The 18,608-nt window shown below is 48.5% G+C and overlaps 2 protein-coding genes and 1 pseudogene across 2 annotated transcripts; all 3 read left to right on the top strand.

The window, feature by feature from the left end:
- The first annotated feature begins 213 nt into the window (after positions 1-213).
- LOC128596493 (zinc finger and SCAN domain-containing protein 5B-like) lies at positions 214-5,650 on the top strand. The gene is made up of 5 exons (XM_053606103.1): positions 214-708; positions 1,463-1,735; positions 2,468-2,832; positions 2,972-2,981; positions 3,190-5,650. Exons 1-5 carry the CDS (start codon positions 325-327, stop codon positions 4,012-4,014), a joined length of 1,857 nt encoding a protein of 618 aa, XP_053462078.1. The 5' UTR covers positions 214-324; the 3' UTR covers positions 4,015-5,650.
- An 8-nt stretch (positions 5,651-5,658) lies between these two features.
- Positions 5,659-14,985, top strand: ZSCAN22 (zinc finger and SCAN domain containing 22). Its single transcript, XM_053605538.1, has 3 exons — positions 5,659-6,006; positions 8,516-9,030; positions 11,936-14,985. The coding sequence occupies exons 2-3, from the start codon at positions 8,622-8,624 to the stop codon at positions 12,976-12,978; spliced, it is 1,452 nt and encodes a 483-aa protein (XP_053461513.1). The 5' UTR covers positions 5,659-6,006; positions 8,516-8,621; the 3' UTR covers positions 12,979-14,985.
- LOC128598065 (uncharacterized) lies at positions 14,182-14,330 on the top strand (annotated as a pseudogene).
- Positions 14,986-18,608: the final 3,623 nt, after the last annotated feature.

Genomic DNA, 18,608 nt, shown 5'->3' with positions numbered 1-18,608 from the left:
AAAAAAAAAAAAAGAAATAGGTAAATCCATTCAGACAGAAATCAGATCAGTGGTTGCCTGGAGGTGAGGGAGGTGAAAGTGGGGTGTGACTGTCCAAAGGCCCTGAGGTTCCCTACAGGGTGATGAGAAACTTTTGGAACTAGATAGTGCTGATGTTTGCTCAGCTCTAGTAAAGAGGTAAACTAACCTGGCTCCTTCCCATTTCCCTCAGTGTTCTGAACAAACAGGGAAATTCTTACTGAGGAAAACCCAAGTAGACCTGTTTAGAGGAGTCTCGGGCATCAGTTTCAGGAAAGAGACCAACTGGGAGATTCTCCAGGAAAGATGGCCACAGATGGGACTTTCTCACCTGGTCAGGGAAAACCCTGCAACAGCCCTGGGTCTGAGCCACCACAGTTGGTGACACCCCAAGGAACTCAGCTGGAAAATATCGACTGTGATGCTGAAACTTGGCACCTGAAGTTCAGAAGTTTCACCTGCTCAGAGGGGGTTGACCCCATTGAGGACCTGCAGAGACTCACCTGGCTGTGCCAGCTGTGGCTGAGGCCTGACCGCCACACCACCGAGCAGATTCTTGACCAGCTGGTGTTGGAGCAATTCCTAATATCTACCTCCCCACACCTCCAGGCCTTGGTCAAGGAAAATGGTGTGAGGAGTTGCAGAGACCTGGAGGATGTGCTGAGAAACAACACGAGACCCAAGAAGTGGGTGAGTTGGACCTTTATGATTGGTGTGTATGTGGGGGTGATGGGGCCCAAAGGGGTAGGAGGACTAGAAGGGACACAGAGGATTGTTCTAGGTCAGGGGCTCTAATTAGAGGAGAGGTTGCTCCACTTTGGTCTGGAGACACATTTGGGTTGTTACAAGGGGGAGCAGAGGAGACACTTGCTGACCATTCTACCATGCTCAGGACAACCCACCTGGACAAGGAATTGTCCAGCCTCAGCATCCCTTATGCTGAGACTGAGACACCCTGGTCTGGGGGATGCACAGAGGCCTCTCAAATGTGTGAGGCCAACATCAAATAAATGATTGGGAAATATTCTTGATCTAATGTAGGGAGTTAGGCCAGAGAGGGATTGAAGGTGGCTGCAGATGTCCTCACGGGAGGCAGGTAAATGGTAATATTGTGGATTCAAGATTACATCTCCAGGTTCTCAGCTGGAAAAATGCCACAGGCAGACTGACTTGGGCTTTTCCCATTGGGTTTGGGGACCGTTTCACCCCTAGCACAGCATATCAGTGTAGCTTCTGTAATGTTTCAGGCATAAGGCAGGTGTAGGCTTAGAAAAGATACTGCTCAGACAGAGGTGCTATATAGCCACAGAGATATTCTGCATCAAAGAGGTCAGACTTGATACGAGTAATGACAGGGAAGCTCCAAGTGTCATGAGAGAGAAATGCAGGGCCTGAGAGAGCCACACTCATGTCCTCAGGTGTCCGGCTGTGTTTCTCTCCATAGTCCATAGTCACTTTCCAAGGACAGGAATTTCTGGTGCCCGAGTCAGATGCTGAGATGGCCGATGCTGAAGCCAGTGGCAGGGATGACGTGGTGGACTTGTCTAGCAAGCACAAATCCTCCATGAACCACACACATGTAGAGGTAAGCCTGGTTTGTTCAGAATTTTGGGCCTCTGCCAGGGATGAGGGCACCATCATGGGGGCAGGTGAATATGAGGCCTTGGTCTGTGAGGAGGATGAGGAGGAGGCCCAGGAGAAACTGAGTATTGCTGATGCCCCCAGGAGATAGACAGAGGGGAGAGTCGGACCCACTGATCATGGTTGTTCTCTATCCCTGAACTCTTCTGAGTTCTTAGAGACAATGAGGCCACCTCCATGTTTGCACCTCCTGTGGCACCTTTTAGCATTTAGGGTGGGGACAGAAGTGGTCTCTGAGTGAGTGGGGGCCAGGAGAGGGAGCCACAGCTGGATGAACTAATGCTGCTGATTCTCCACCACCAGTCCCACAGAAACATCACATGAAATAATTGGCCAACTGACGCATTTCCCGAAAATTATCTGCTCCTCAATTCAAGGGCTGGTTCCCAACTGGGCTGGTTTTGCTCCCCAGGAAACACTTGGCAATGTGTGGAGATATTTTTTACCATCTCTCTCAGTGGGGTAGGATTGGGTGTTAATAGCATCAGATGGGGAGAGGCCAGGGATGGGGTGGCACAGTCTACAGGGAAGGGGAGGCCTCAGAAGGACAGATCGAGCCCACATGTCAACAGGGCCAAGGCTGACAGGCCTTGCTGCTTCTCGTGTCAGGAGCAGGGAAAAGTTGGAATGACTGGGAGACTTTTGCTCAAAGAAGTAAAAGTGTAAAAACTGTAAGGCATGGAACATAGTTTCGAGGTCCAGTAAGCACAGACTGGGAACAGACTCAGAAATGAAGGGGTGATGTTCATTTGGGGTGATGGGTGGCCCCCAGGGAAGTGTGTACATATCCACAGAAGTGTGTGATTAGACACGTTGGTACATCAGGTCAGGAGGAGACAGGGATGTCCACATCCCACCCATTGTGGCTGTGGCAATGATTCCACTGGTTACCCATTGTCAGGGAGAAGACTTACTTCTGCCAGAGACTCTTTCTGGAGAAGGTGACCTGGAGAGTGTGAGACCCAGGCAGACATTGGAGAAGGATCTGGAAGAAGACAGGAAAGAGGAAACAGCAATTAAATCTCAAGAGCCTCAGCATCCCCAAGGTCCTGGTGAGTTGAAGACTTGGCCCCAAGGGGGGCAGCACCTCATCAACCCCTGGGAAAATCATTTCCATTGCCAAAGCTCCCCTGTTAGCCCCTGGCCAGAGGTCCTCCAGGCCACTCTCAGGCTGTGAGGTTGGCAGGAACTTCTCAGCAAACCTTAGTGTTTTGTTGAAAATGAACTTGGTATCACTGAAGTGCTCCACATTATTTTTTATTTATATATTTATTTTTTTCAAAGTGCTCTTCCTTAAACATCGTGTGTGGAGGCTGGGTGTGGTGGCTCATGCCTATAATCCTAACACTCCGGGAGGCCAAGGTAGGTGGATTGCTTGAGCTCAGAAGTTCAAGACCAACCTGAGCAAGAGCCAGACCCTGACTCTAAAAATTAGCCAGGTGTTGTGGCTGGCACCTATAGTCCTAGCTACCAGGGAGGTTCAGGCAAGAGAATTGCTTTGAGCCCAAGAGTTTGAGGTTGCTGTGAGCTATAATGTTACAGCACTCTACCAAGGGTGATAAAGTAAGTCTTTGTCTCAAAAACAACAAAGAAACACTGGGTGTGGAACTTGTTTCTCCAACAGATTCTGTGAGGGCGAACGATGGGAAGGAGCCCCAACAAGGAACCTGTCTGAAACCTGTGGATGCCGTCACTCGGCCCCTCAGAGTTTCAGAGAGAGAAGTATCCCCTCAGAGTGGAAATGGAGGACATTCTCTGAGTCTGAGACGTTCCAAAAGAAGAAAGATGAATAGCACCTCTACTTTCCAAGAAGGGCCTCAAGGGGAAGTCCCCCATCTGGATAGCAGGGAACCCCCAGAACAGGATGGGTGGGATTCAGCTCCCTCACCATGTACTGGGGGGCCCATTGCTCATGCTCCTGGTCGAGAAGGCTTTGAATGTGGGGAGTGTAGTAAGAAATTTCCTTATGAGTCTCAGCTCCTCATCCACCAGAGGACACATTCGGGAGAGAGGCCTTTCACGTGCTCCTGTGGGAAGGGCTTCCTGCAGCCTTCAGACCTCCGAGTTCACCAGCGAATTCACACAGGTGAGAAGCCCTACAAGTGTGACATCTGCGACAAGAGGTTCACCCACCAGTCCACCTTGTATGGTCATGAGAGGATCCACACAAAAGAGAGACCATACTCTTGTAAATTCTGCAAGAAAAGTTTCAGCCACAAGGGGAACCTCAACGTTCACCATCGCATTCACTTGGGACTGAGACCCTTTGAATGTTCAGTGTGCAAAGCCACCTTCCGTCAGCTGGGCACTTTCAAACGCCACCTGGCTATACACTCGAAGACAACCTCCTGCTGATTCCATAATCATATCAGGCTTTGGCCTCAAGAACAAGGTGACTGAGGAGTCATGAGCCATGTTACAAAATGACATGAGACACATAGAGTACTACTTACAGATATCTGGCACACAACAGAGTTCTGTAGATATTCATCAACAGGATCTCTGAATAAACACTTATCTTTCCTTCCCATGGATTCTTCTTGTTTCATTGTGCTTACTGTTTTCTTCCATATAAAATTTTTTTCTGTTGCAGTTTTTCCAATGAATGTGACATCTCATTAATTTTCACTATTTTTGTAACAAACGGAGGCAGCTGATTTACCTGCTTTTACCCATTATCCATGATTTCATTGCAAAGTAGGATTGTCTAGGTAGAAAGGCCAGATTAAATACACAATGCCTGGAGGCATCTGAATTTCAGATAAATAATAATTTTCTTTAGCATCAGTGTATTTTATATTATATTTCTTCTTTATCAGATATTCTGGTTTCATTTGGTACCTATATTTTTAAAAGTCAAATCTATTTTTTGAGCAGTTTTAGCTGCACAGCAAAATTGAGCAGAAAGTGGAGTCCTATGCATCCCTTTTTGAACAGAGGCCTAGCCTCCACTATCCACATCCCCACCAGAGGGTGTGCTTGTTATGGCCAGTGAACCCATATGGACACAGCATCCTCACCAGATTGCATAGTATGTATCATGTTTCACTCTTGGTGTTCTTCATCCTGTGGGTTTGGACAAATTTATAATGATAGCATCATGCAGAATATTTTTGCTGCCCTAAAAATCCTACGTGCTCTGCAGATTGGTCCCTCCTTTCCCACATCCTATATTTTGGGGGGCCAAAGTTGACAGCCCATAAACTTCTGCTTTGACTCTTGGACTACAGAGGCTTTGGGCATGTGGCTGATTTGCTCATCTGAAGGATGTCACAGCTGCAGACCCAGGAGGCCTTAGTACCCAGCTGAGGGCCACAACTTCTACACCCAAGAGGGAGAGAAGCAGTTTACAGCAACAAGGGCCAACTTTGTTTTGCAGGGACAAGACCATCTCAAGGGGGTGCCTGTTCAGAAGATCACTCAGCAATGCCACCCTCATGAAAGGCTGAGAGGCAGCCTTTGCCTCTCCAAGGCAGTACACAGTGTGGACAGAGCTAGCCATACTTTCAGCTCTGCTGCACAGCCTCTGTAGCTCTTTGCTGGCTGCCCAATCAGCTTCTAGAAATCCAGAGAGTATTCTCACAGCAAGGTGGGAAGAACCTGGAGAAAGGTTGTGACAGCATCAGCCTTCAGTGGACCTGAGTTTGTTCCTTTGCAGGAACGGTCAAGCTACACACATCACACACACCCTCATACAAGCACTCACACACCTCACACTGACACTCATGCCCTGCACCCTGACACCCCTCACCGCTCAAACATCACTCATCCCCAATCCTAGCACAGTGTAAGATGCCCCCCTCGTGCAGAAACCCACCTCCTTCACACGGACACCCTCACCCCCTCACACGGAACACACATCTCTCACACGGGCACCCTCAGCATGCACCTCCAAGCACCATGCACAGCCCTGCTTCCTGCACACCCCACAGCCGGCAGCTTCCACTCATCTCCACCTCTGCTGCATACAAGCTGGGCCTGGCGCTCACGGTCCGCACGTCCTCTGTACTACAACTCCCGTCAGTCACTACACTCCCGTCGTGCCCCGGCGGCGTAAGGGGCCTCGGCGCTGAGCCTTCTGGGAATTATCCAGGAGAGCGACTTGCGGCTGCGGCGCAGGACATGCCGGGAGTCGTGGTCCGGGTGGGCGTGCGCGGGCGGACAGGTCACTACAGGCGCCTCCAGAAGGGTCCGCCAGCCTAGCTGCTGAGGTTGGTTTGCGAGATTGCAGTCCTGGTCGCGGCCAGAGGTGAACGCCGTAGGCCCCGAAGCCGCAAACGCCTGGGCGGCCGGAGCAAGATGTGCGGGACCGACGGATGGACTGTGAGCGCTGGACAGACACGCAGAGTACGTGAGGGTCGGCAAGCCGCGTGTGAACAGATCGTCGGGGCGTGTGTGGGACGGAGCCGCGGGGGAGGGGTGTGTGTGTGTGCGCGGGGGGACGGACCGGCGGTGGGGGGGGCGGTGTGGACTGACCGGCTGGGGGTATGGTCAGACCTACCAGTTGTGACTGATAGGTTGTGCTTCTGTGTGGTGTGTGTATCTGACTGGCAGGTTGAGAATGTGAGATTGACTGACAGGTTTGGATCATCTGATGTGTGTCTGGCTAACCCATGGAGACTGACAAAGAAGGTTGTCATTTGAGATTTTGTACGTGATAAGAGGTGAGTGATTATGTGTGATTGATTACAGTGTATCTGGTTGAATACGGTAACTAAGAGATGATGAATGACTGTGATAGAATGATACAATGTGATGAAGTACTATGAGGCCTGTGTTTATGTGACTGATTGTAGATATTTTATTTTGTGTGCCTGGGTATATTTTGAAGTGTGACTGACTGTGTGGGAGTTGTGTATATGTTAAATGTGATTGACTGAGATAGTCAGAGGGACTGAAATTTGAATAATCCACAGAAACTTTACCCAGCATTTGACAGAGAATTTGTGCTTTGCCATGCCTGAAGCTGAAATTGCGTGACCAGAGATCACCCAACTGGGTTTATAGATATGTCCCCCAGTATGAGCTTAAGTGTGACAGGGGGCCATGGAATCATACATTTACTAGATGCTTATCACGAACTGCTTTAGGTAACCTCATAGACACTTTCTGAGGTCTGTACCATTATCAGGGCTGGTATAAGCTAGAAGTAATAAAGGAGAGAACTATTCTTCTCAGTTGGTTAAGCAGTTATGGATAGGGGATTTCTACCTGATGTGAGGTCAGCATGTTGGAGGTGGGCTGAGGAGGCTGAGGAAGGTTCACATACATGTGTTTCAGAGACTGTCATCAGGGATTTTCCCAGAACAGGAGTTCCAGGAGTGCAAAAGAGAGTTTGGAAACTGTTGCTGTATTTGTTACTCCTGCCACCCTTGCTCCTCCCTTTCCCCTGAACAATTCCCTACATTTTGTAGATGACCATACTCAGCCTTTCCTAGTCCCTTCATTTGCTCCATGCCTGTTAACTGAGCTACAGGCAAACCCTGGGTACTATGGTACACTCAGCCTCTCTGGGGAAACAAGATTAAAGTATTAAGCCGGGGGTAGATAGAACTAGGACACTTTGGGAAAAGGACTTAGTCTACTACCAGGTATCTAGTATAGCTCCAAAGAAAGGAGCAGCTGAGATGGGGAGTGAATCAGTACTTTGTTTCTATTTATGGTGAATAATATTCTTTTCTATTGTATGCATGTATTTTATCCATCGTCAGTTGATGGACATTTGGATTGTTTCTGCTTTTTGGTTGTTATAACTAACGCTATTATGAACATTTGCGTACAAAATTTTATGAGGACACATTCTCATTTCCCTTAGGTATATACCTAGGAGTAGAATTCTTAGGTTATGTGCTAAGTTTATGGTTAACCTTTTATGGAATTACTAGACTATTTCCCACAATGGCTATCCCATTTGACATTTCTCACCAGCAATTTATAAGGGTTCCAATTTCTCCATATCACTGCTAGCTGCTAGGTATCATTTGTTACCTAATTATAGTCATCCCAACAAATATGAAGTGATATCTTATTGTTGTTTTGATTTGCAATTCCCTGGTAGTTAATGACGTTGAGCGTTCTTTATGTATTTATTTGCCATATGTATATTTTCTCTGGAGAAATTGCAAGTCAAATCCTTTGCTCAATTTAAAATTAAATAATTCATCTTTTTATAGAGTTGTTATAGATACAGGTCTTTACAGGCATATTATTTGCAAATATCTTTTCCCATTCTTTTTCTTTTCATTTTCTTTTCTTTTTTTTTTTTTTTTGTAGAGACAGAGTCTCACTTTATGGCCCTCAGTAGAGTGCCATGGCATCACACAGCTCACAGCAACCTCCAACTCCTGGGCTTAAGCGATTCTCTTGCCTCAGCCTCCCGAGTAGCTGGGACTACAGGCGCCCGCCACAACGCCCGGCTATTTTTTGGTTGCAGTTTGGCCGGGGCTGGATTTGAACTCGCCACCCTTGGTATATGGGGCCGGCGCCTTACCGACTGAGCCACAGGCGCCGCCCTCAAGCAATTCTCTTGCCTCAGCCTCTGGAGTAGCTGGGACTACAGGTGCCCGCCACAACACCCAGCTATTTTTAGAGACAGGAACTTGTTCTTGTTCAGGCTGGTCTCAAACCCATGAGCTCAGGCAGTCCACCTGCCTCAGCCTCCCAGAGTGCTAGGATTACAGGTGTGAGCCACCATGTCCAGCACTGTTGTAAGTTTTAACAGAAGTATTATATGCAAACATTTAAATCAGTGCTCAGCAAAGAGTGGGTGCTGTCCTGATTATTACCATTGTCTGTTTCTCTGTGAGAGTGACTCACATCTCACAGGCCTCAAGTCTGTGTTTGCCCTTCTCTGCAGGCATGAGGCAGGGACCTGGGTTCCACATGATGGTGAAGCTCTGATATTGCTGCAGATCCAGTTCCAAGGCTCCAGCCCTCCCATGTCTCACTGAGTGCTGCTGCCGATGGCCATCCCCAAGTGCCTCCTGAGCTCAGGGCTCTGGGAAAAGGACAGATATCTCCAAGTGAAGGTGGAAGAGGAGGAGGAGGAGGAGGCTAGGCTCTACCGGGGCCAGGAATCTAGCCATGTCCATACTGCTCATTCTGAGGCTGTACGCCTGCGTTTCCGGCACTTCTGCTATGAGGAGGCATCCAGCCCACATGAGGCCTTGACCCAGCTTCGAGAGCTGTGTCGCCAGTGGTTACAGCCCGAGGTGCACTCGAAGGAGCAGATCCTGGAGCTTCTGGTGCTGGAGCAGTTCCTGGGTGCGCTGCCCCCCAAGATGCAGGCCTGGGTACAGTTGCAGGGCCCCAGGAGTGGAGAGGAGGCTGCTGTGCTGGTGGAGGATCTGACTCAGGTGCTGGACCAGAGAGGTAAAGGAGTGCAGTGGGCAGGTGTTCACTGGGATGCAGGAGCACAGGGCTTTGGTTTGGAGTTGGTCACGTGCTCATTCTCACTGGGTACCTTGCCCAAACTCTCACATACTGTGCTAGACAGGGTCTGTTTTGGTTGACCTAAAACCCAGCTCAAACTGGCTGAAGAAAAGGAGGATAACAAGGCTTCTAATGTGGCTGTATCTAGAAGATCTGTTGGTGGCATCAAGACTCTTTTTCTCTCATTCTCTTTCTCAGGTGCTTTTTTTTTTTTTTTTTTTTTTGAGACAGAGTCTCACTCTACCACCCTCAGTAGAGTGCTATGGCATCACACAGCTCACAGCAACCTACAGCTTCTGGGCCTAGGCGATTCTCTTGCCTCAGCCTCCCAAGTAGCTGGGACTACAGGCACCCGCCACAACGCCCGGCTATTTTATGTTGCAGTTTGGCCAGGGCTGGGTTTGAACCCAACACCCTCGGCATATGGAGATGGCGCCCTACTCACTGAGCCACAGGCGCCGCCCCCCATGTTAGCTTTATTCTTGTTTTAGGTTCTCTCCCCAATGGGGACAAAAATGGTCCAGCACCCGGGTGGCGCCTGTGGCTCAGTGAGTAGGGCGCCAGCCCCATATACCGAGGGTGACGGGTTCAAGCTCAGCCCCGGCCAAACTGCAACAAAAAAATAGCCGGGCGTTGTGGTGGGCACCTGTAGTCCCAGCTGCTTGGGAGGCTGAGGCGAGAGAATCGTGTAAGCCCAAGAGTTAGAAGTTGCTGTGAGCCGTGTGACGCCACAGCACTCTACCCTCGGGCGGTACAGCGAGACTCTGTCTCTACAAAAAAAAAAAAAATGGTCCAGCACCCCAGGCTTATATCTTACCAATGTAGAAGGCCCAGGGGAATGACAGTAAGGGGTCTCTGGTCTGAGCCCCGCTGAATCATTTGGGGTCTCCTGTTTGTCTTTGGCCAACCAAATCCCAGGGACTGACACTGTGCAAGGGGCAGTTTCCCAGAGGAAAACCTGGTTGCTGGTACAGACGTTGGAGCTGTATGCCTGGGGTTGGGAGAGACAGATACTAGGTCTTCCTGTGTGCCCTTTCTGGGCCCACCCTGTGCAGGATTTAGGAGAGTGGACCTTTCCCAGGCTGGGGTGGGCACAGTCACTCAGACCTACACAAACATCTCAGGCCAGGGGGTTTGGTGGGGGGACCCATCCATGGGACAGTCCACAGCTGAGAGTGAGACTCTTCTTAGAAGAGCTTGGCCTGGCTTGTTGGTAACACATAGTGTGGGGAGGCATGCCAGGAACCTCCTCCAGTGAGGAGGTGTGCAGTGAGCAAGGGGGAGCACGGAGCTTGGACTCAGCTGAACCATCAAGACTTAGTAGATCTGGGTGGCGCCTGTGGCTCAGTGAGTAGGGCACCAGCCCCGTATACTGAGGGTGGCAGGTTCAAACCCAGCCCTGGCCAAACTGCAACAAAAACAAAAAAAAGGCCAGGTGTTCTGGTGGGTGTCTGTAATCCCAGCTACTCGGGAGGCTGAGGCAAGAGAATCGCTAAGCCCAAGAGCTGGAGGTTGCTGTGAGCTGTTACGCCACAGCACTCTACCAAGGGCGACAAAGTGAGACAGAGTCTACAAAAACAAAAAAGACTTAGTAGATCTTTGCCTCCTCCCAGCTATGTGACTCTCTTGTACCTCAGTTTACTTGTGGGTAGAATGGGGATCATAATAAAAATGCCCACCTTGGTGTTGTTAACAGATTTAAACAAGGCAGTATCCATGTAGCACCTGCAGTGGTGCCTGGCACAGATTGGACACATGGAAACTATAGCTGTTGGGGTCTTTCATTCAGAGCCACAATCCAGGCACAGTTGGGGGTGGGAGCATAGGCTAGGTGCTATGATGCTTCTGGAGTAGAGAAAGAAAGGGGGAACTGGATTCCTGGCTTGGCCACAGTTTAACTGTGGGCTTGTCTGTCACTCAGCCTCCCTAGCTGACAATGTGGTCGTGTACCCATCACTCAACATCTTCTCTCTCTGAGAGTGGATTGAAGCTAAAATGAAGCAATTGAACTTACCCACTGCACTCAGAGCCTAGCAGGTTTTTATGTTGCTGAGCCCACTGAGCACCACCTGTCTCTCTGCCCCTTCCCTGGAAGCCATCCAGTAGCTGTTGCCAGATTACCTTGGCACCCATCGATGCAGGGAGACCTCTATCTAATCTCCTGGCACCCCTTAACCATGCTCTGCCCTCACAGCACTTTTAAAGGCTGGGGCCAGGCCTTATGGGGGTTCAGGAGGCTGGGTAGGTGCATTACCCCTCACACTCAATAGCAGCTTTCTAAGTAGGGGGTTCTACTTGCAGATAATGTAGCAATCAGGGGCATCCAGATTGATTCCCTCTTTCAACCAGTATTCACAGAGCATCTGTGGGTCCATCCAGGCTCAGAGGCAAGGCTCTGAATATGAGGGACAGAGCCTTGACCTCAGAGAGATCAGGTCCCACCCACGGGGCACCTGACAAAAGTAAACTCTCCTTCTCACTGCCTTTCAGATCAGTTACACATCAGGGTTTTATTTTTGACACTTGAGCCAGAATCAGGAGCCTTGAAGAATGCAGAGTTTAGGTGGGGGTAGGGAGCAGAAAAATGAGAACCCATGATGTAGTTTGGTTTTATTTTATTTTATAATGTAATTGCTTGGCACATGGTGGAGTTTTATGTGGTGTGGGAGAATAGCCCTGCACCCTTTTGTCTTCTGTGGCACCAAACAGAAACTCTCCTTTGGAAATAGGGCCAGACGTTAGGGATGGGTCCCATCGCTCCTTTAAAGCACAGCCAGGGCCCTCCACTGAGTGAAGGAGGTGTGCTGAGGCAGGAGTAGTGACTCTGTGGTTTGGACTATTTCAGGATGGGAGCCAGGAGGTGAGCCATCAGAGGCAAACTGCAAGGAGAGCAATTCAGAAGAGTCAGAGCGATCATGCATGGTTAGTGAAATCCTCATGGGAGAACATGAGGGCAGCTCAGAGACGCAGGCAGGACCCTCAGGGGAGACCTGCACAACATCTATTGCTCAAGAGATGGATATTAGGAAAGTTTCAGGGCATTACAAGGATGCCCCCACAGACCAGCTTGGTTGTGAATCTGGTGCCTCTGGGAACAGTTCCAATGCCTGGCCAAGCTTCAGCTCCCAAGAGAAGACTCCTCCAGGAAAAAAGTTTGATCTGCTGTATGGTTATGGGGCAGAGCCTCCAGCTACAGACTTGGGCAGGAAGTCCTCCAAGTGTGGCAAATGTAGGAAAACATTCCAGAGTGCCTCAGCCCTTGAGGCACACCAGAAGAGCCACTCTCGGAAGACGCCTTATGCCTGCAATGAGTGTGGGAAGGCCTTCAGCCGGAGCACTCACCTTGCCCAGCACTCAGTGGTGCACACAGGGGCAAAGCCCTATGAGTGTAAGGAGTGTGGGAAGGCCTTCAGCCGGGTCACCCATCTGACGCAGCACCAGACGATTCATACTGGAGAGAAACCCTACAAATGTGGGGAATGTGGCAAAACCTTCAGCCGCAGCACCCACCTTACCCAGCACCAGCGGGTGCACACAGGGGAGCGACCCTATGAGTGTGATGAGTGCGGGAAGGCCTTCAGCCAGAGCACCCACTTGACTCAACACCAGCGCATCCACACTGGGGAGAAACCCTACAAGTGCGATACATGTGAGAGATCCTTCAGTGACTGCTCAGCTCTGATCCGACACCTGAGAATCCATTCCGGAGAGAAGCCGTATCAGTGTAAGGTTTGCCCAAAGGCCTTTGCGCAGAGCTCCTCCCTCATTGAACACCAGAGGATCCACACAGGAGAGAAGCCCTTTAAGTGCAGCAACTGTGGGAAGGCCTTCAGCCGCAGCTCAGCGCTCATGGTTCACCTGAGGATCCACATCACTGTACTGCAGTGACTGTAAACGGCCCTTGCATAGTCTCCTCTCAGAGACTTACTTCGTAAGAGAAACCCTGAGTTCTAAAACAGCCAAGAACAGGGTGCATGATTGATGCGTCGCTACAATGGTCCGTGCTTGAGGGCAGACTGGGGAACAACTCTGCATTGAGCACCCAGGCAAGGCCCAGGTGAACACAAAGGGACTCAGGCCAGCTGGAGAAGCTTTCAGAAGGATCCTGCTGTCCTCTATTTTCCATATAGGCCTGTCCAAGAGAGAGGACAGCTGAGTTAAGGATTTGGATTGGTTCTCGGCCAGGGCAAGCGAAGGCAGGTATCTTTCAGAACTCAGTGGTCCCCAGATGCTCTGGGCAGGCAGACTCCAGCTCCTTGTTCTCACATGGCTGCTCTTCCTGCTCATTCCTATGCTGCTTGCCCAGAAAGAACACCTGCCTGCTCTGCGTCTTGGCACCTACTGTTTCCACCCCACCCTGTCTTGTACCTGATTCCAAGGCTGCCTCTTCCATGAATCTCTTTCCAGACCCTCTGTCTCTCTCATGTTTTCCCTGTCTTACAGTCAGTGGTGCTGCTGGACACTTGCCCAACATCTGTTTCTCCCTCCCCCTCTCCTTCTACATCCTACTAGTCACCAGCCCTTTTGGCTTAACTTAAAGCTCATCTCTTAATTCATCTTCTCCTTTCCCTCAATTGTTACCTTATGTGAACCCTTATTACTTCTTGCCTGGAATATGGCAGGGGTCTCCTTCCTGACCCCTCCTACCTTCATTCTCCTGGAGGCTCTTTCTATTACCCAGATCTGATGGTGTCACTCTGATGGTGGAAAGCTCTCCAATGCATCCTCTGGGTCACCTTCTATAACAAAGCTTCCTGAATGTCTGTAAGTATGCCAAGATTTAGGTTGCTTTGCACCCCAAGCAACCTCTTCAATTATCCTCACAGTATGTGCCTACAAATGTTGTCCTTTTTCTGTGTGTGCAATGATGTGAAAATGGTTTTAAGGTACTGCCCTACAGGATAAACCAAACTCCTTTTCCTGTTGTCATGATTGTCCATGGCCTGGCCTCATCTAGCCTCACTATCCCACCTTCCATACAATAGCCTCGCAGAGCCACTGTGGTTTCTAAAGAAGCCATACTTTTTTCCACCTACGTGCCTTTGTGTCTGTGCCTGGAACCTTCCTTTTCTCTTTCCAATAAGATGTTTTAAATGTGCCTCCCTGATACCATGATCACGAAGGTGGTTTTCCCAGGGTGAGGCTCATTCATTGCACTCTGGATGTGCTGACCCCTGTGATTTCCCCAAATGTGGGAAACTCAACTGCATAATGGGGGACTGCGTTCATACTTTCCCCAGTTAAAAAATAATAATAATAAATATAAATAAATAAATGTGCCTCCCTAAAGGAGCCTCCTCAACTTCCTGGAGCAGACTTCATCTTGTCCTCTCTTCTTCCAGAGCATCTCATAGTTACCTCTCTTACATCTTCTACCATGTTGTTTTACTTATTTACTTCCTTGCAGAGCTCATTGACTGCATTTTCCAAAGACACTATGAGCTCCTGAGAGCAGGGGTCTTATCTTACTCTCAGTGTCTACCATATAGAAGACTCAATAGGGCCTGACTGATGTCTCTTGAATGAATGAGGCTGGGGCCTTCCCTGAGGCAGTCATCATGCTCTGCCCCACATCATCTTTTAAAAAAAAATTTTTTTTGAGACAGGGTCTCACTATGTTGCCCTCGGTAGAGTGCCATGGCATCACAGCCCACAGCAACCTCAAACTCTTGGGCTCAAGCGATTCTCTTGCCTCAACCTCCCGAGTAGCTGTGATTACGGGTGCTCACCATAACACCCAGCTATTTTTTTTGTTGCAGTTGTCATTGTTGTTTAGCAGGCCCAGGCCAGGTTCGAACCCGCCTGCCTTGGTATATGTGGCCGGCGCCCTAACCACTGAACTATGGATGCCGATCCCACATTATCTTTATACAATTATGTTTACATGGGTGTCTCCCCCACCAACTATGGGCCCTTCAGGGCAAGAACAAGCTGATTTTTCTGGGGCCCAGTGCCAAGATAAACCTAGCATTCAGTGGCCTTAATAAAACATTATTTTATTGAGTCTTCCCTTTCTAGGGCCCTAGAGCCCCCTGGTGTTACGAACTCAGTGGTTGCCAGCAGTCTGTCAACATATTCTGGCCTCATCTCACAATTCTGCACCCCTGTGCTACCTTAAGGGTCTGTGTCTGTAACTATATGTTGTAGGTTCTGTTCATTATTGTTAGGGTGCCTTTGTTTCTCTGATGGTCATATAATGTGTGAACCATTTGACCTACTGTTGGGGACAGCCCCAAACTATACTGTAAGTTCTCTCCCAGTGACTGGAGGAGATGAGAGGATGAGGGAAAATGAAAAGCTAAGACACAAAGAGAAAGTTTTTTTTTTTTTTCCAATATTCTGCTTGCTCCTTTTACTTTATTTATTTTTTTGTGATTTTTGGCCGGGGCTGGGTTTGAACCCGCCACCTCCGGCATATGGGACCGGCGCCCTACTCCTTGAGCCACAGGTGCCACCCAAGAGAAAGTTTTTTTAAAGAGCTAGGTCTGCATGGCTGACTACCTTCAAGTCTGAGGACTGGTGGAAAGCACCCCCTCACTTCGAGCTAGCTCCATTTTTATTATTTTAATCATCAGTCTAATGGAAGAAGGTTAAACCCTTACATCGTGGTTCTTGCTGGGCTTTCATTTTCTAATCAAATTATTTCTTTAACTATGTTCATTAAACTGGTTTGTTATTATTAGTACTCTAAGTTATTTATGATCTTTTTTTTTTTTGTAGAGACAGAGTTTCACTTTATCGCCCTCAGTAGAGTCATGTGGCATCACACTGCTCATAGCAACCTCCAACTCCTAGGCAATTCTCTTCTCTCAGCCTCCCGAGTAACTGGGACTACAGGCACCTGCCACAATGCCTGGCTATTTTTTTTGTTGTTGTTGCAATCTGGCTGGGGCTGGGCCTGAACCCGCCACCCTCAGCATATAGGGCCAGCGCCCTACCCACTGAACCACAGGCGCCACCCCCAGTTATTTAACACAAACAGCATGGGACAGGAAACACAATCCAGGAGCAGGATGTCAAAGCAGACCCCAGTACCATGCACACAAATCACAGTGTGCAATTAACCCGTGGGAACCCTTGTCCTCAGATGAGCTGGTACTTTTGCCCATACCCAGATGACAGAAGAAAGGAGATATTTTTCTCCTTATCTTTCCTGAGAGACTTTTCTCTCTTAATGGGGTTTAGACGCTCATCCTTCTCCAGTGCGTTCTGCTTTCCCTAACTTCCCCAAAACACTCATTCTCCCTGAGAGGGCAGCCCCACCTGGGCCAGCCTTGCTTCTCAGTACTCAGTGACCTTTGAGCAGAATCACACTGGGGAAGTGTGAAGCTCCTGCATGACAGTCTGCCTGAAAAGCCAGGCTTTCAGGCTGTCACATTTTGCAACAGATTTTGGGTTTCTCTGATCCACTTCTCTCTTGTCGCTGTTCCCTTTTGCCCATCATCTACAATCATTTTCTTAATTCAATTCCTAACCTACTTATAATAAACAGTTGAACATTGGTTTTAAGCTTATTAAATCATTATTTCTAGCAATTCAAGCACATCAAGATATGACTCTTCCCTTAAGTACCCACATGTCCACCACAACCTACCATGTTGTGTGCTGGTCGCTGACATCATCTCTCCCTGTGTATTTCTACCTGTTTTTCAGACTCATTCCCTCTATGTTACAAGTAAGCAGAGACACAAAGACTGAGTAGAGAGGCTTATGACATGAAGGTGAGTCCCAGACAGACAGAGACCTTGTAGAAGCATTTCCTTTTTTTTTTGGAGACAAGAATTTTATTATGTCACCCTCGGTAGAGTGCCGTGGCATCACAGCTCAGCAACCTCAAACTCTTGGGCTTAAGCAATTTTCTTGCCTTAGCCACCCGAGTAGCTGGGACTACAGGTGCCTGCCATAATGCCTGGCTATTTTTTTGTTGCAGTTGTCATTGTTGTTTAGCAGGCCTGGGCCGGGCTCAAACCCCCCCAGCCTCAGTGTATATGGCTGGCACCCTACTCACTTGAGTTATGGGTGCCAGACAGTAGAAACATCTGGGTCTCAGACACACCCAGAGGCTGCAACACATGGTGTGGCCAAGGTTAAGAGGCTGAGATAAAAGTGACATTATTAGGGAAAACCTCAGGGATTAGAGACACACATTCCTGGTGAAATGATCACACAGGCTTCTAAGAGGCTGCAGAGAACAGAAAGGCATGGGCCTGAAATCAAGCCATAGAGCCCCATTCCCTTCCTGGGTCTGTTTTTGGGACCTGAGATTAAGTGGCTTTCCTGAACTTCAGTGGCCTCCTAATCTGTAAAGCAGTGATAAGACCCACATTGTCCAGTATCTGACCCACAGCTGTGCTGTTCAGTCTGCCTAGGGTTGGGTACTTGCACTTCCTGGCACTGTGGACAGAACTTTCCTGGGAGGTGGTGGACCTGTGTCTTGTGGGACTTTCCTACCAAGTGGGGAGCAAAGAGGTGTATCAAGGACTGCTGCAATCTCTGTGACTAAGGGCTCCACCCGCAATGCTCTGAGCATCTCTGCCACCCATTTTATCATAGGATATGTGTCTGCCCATGTCTCTTCAAAGGTGGATCAGAGCAGGGAGAAAAATGAAATCTATATTATTGAGGGCCTATGTGTGCTGTTCAGTCTGCCAGATATTTTACGCATATCATCGTAATCCTCACAGAGCACCCTAAGGGCAGGACAACCACTCCTATTTTATAGATGGAGAAAAGGGGTGGAGGATATAACTGACTGGCCAAAGTCACATGACCAGGAATTGGAAGCACTGGGATTGAGAGCACACCGAAATCTGTCAACAGTTTCAACAAACACAACTGTAATAACTACAGTCAACAAACCAGGTAAAAAGACAAGTTCTAACAGATTGCATTTCTCTTAAATCTAGCCTTAGAGGAGACATGCCTAAGACAAAGATATGGGAAGTTGTGGTTAGAGGAATAGAAAAATATGCACAAGGCAGGCATGAAGCTGAAGAAAGCTGATAGAATTAAAGGAATTTCAGGCAAAATGGACATTAAGTTGGAAAAGCATTATAAGGGACATAGGGTCATGATAATTTTCTAAAAGAAACAATCCAATAACGGTTACCAATGGGAAGTAACACATTCTTTATGATGACAGCAAAAATAATAGTAATTGAAAAAATAATGGCCTAAAACTCAAACTTTGGCAACAGATATAGACTTATAGGTACAGAAAGCACAATAAACCCTGAAAAAGCATAATCTCAAAGAAATCTATACCCAGACATAACATAGACTGCTGAAAACTGAAATTTTAAATTCTTGAAAACAGCTTCAGAAAAACTATGCATTACACTAAGGGAACAAAACAGAAGATTGTGATTTTCTCTTCAGAAACCAGAACACAGGCCAGATCCAGTGGCTCATACCTGAAATCTACCACTCTGGAAGGCCAAGGTGGGTGGATTGCTGGAGCTCAAGAGTTTGAGAACAGCCTGAACAAGAGTGAGAACCCCATCCCTAAAAAATAGCCG

The sequence above is a fragment of the Nycticebus coucang genome, chromosome 10, assembly GCF_027406575.1.
Source record: "Nycticebus coucang isolate mNycCou1 chromosome 10, mNycCou1.pri, whole genome shotgun sequence".
Taxonomy (NCBI): Eukaryota; Metazoa; Chordata; class Mammalia; order Primates; family Lorisidae; genus Nycticebus; species Nycticebus coucang.
This window is presented reverse-complemented; position numbering and strand designations above follow the sequence as displayed.

Coding starts and splice junctions, on each gene's coding strand:
- LOC128596493 (XM_053606103.1), top strand. CDS start 325: ATGGCCACAGATGGGACTTTCTCACCTGGTCAGGGAAAACCCTGCAAC. Junction 709..1,462: donor ACACGAGACCCAAGAAGTGG/GTGAGTTGGACC, acceptor TTCTCTCCATAG/TCCATAGTCACTTTCCAAGG. Junction 1,736..2,467: donor AGAAACTGAGTATTGCTGAT/GCCCCCAGGAGA, acceptor GTGTGTGATTAG/ACACGTTGGTACATCAGGTC.
- ZSCAN22 (XM_053605538.1), top strand. CDS start 8,622: ATGGCCATCCCCAAGTGCCTCCTGAGCTCAGGGCTCTGGGAAAAGGAC. Junction 9,031..11,935: donor TCAGGTGCTGGACCAGAGAG/GTAAAGGAGTGC, acceptor GGACTATTTCAG/GATGGGAGCCAGGAGGTGAG.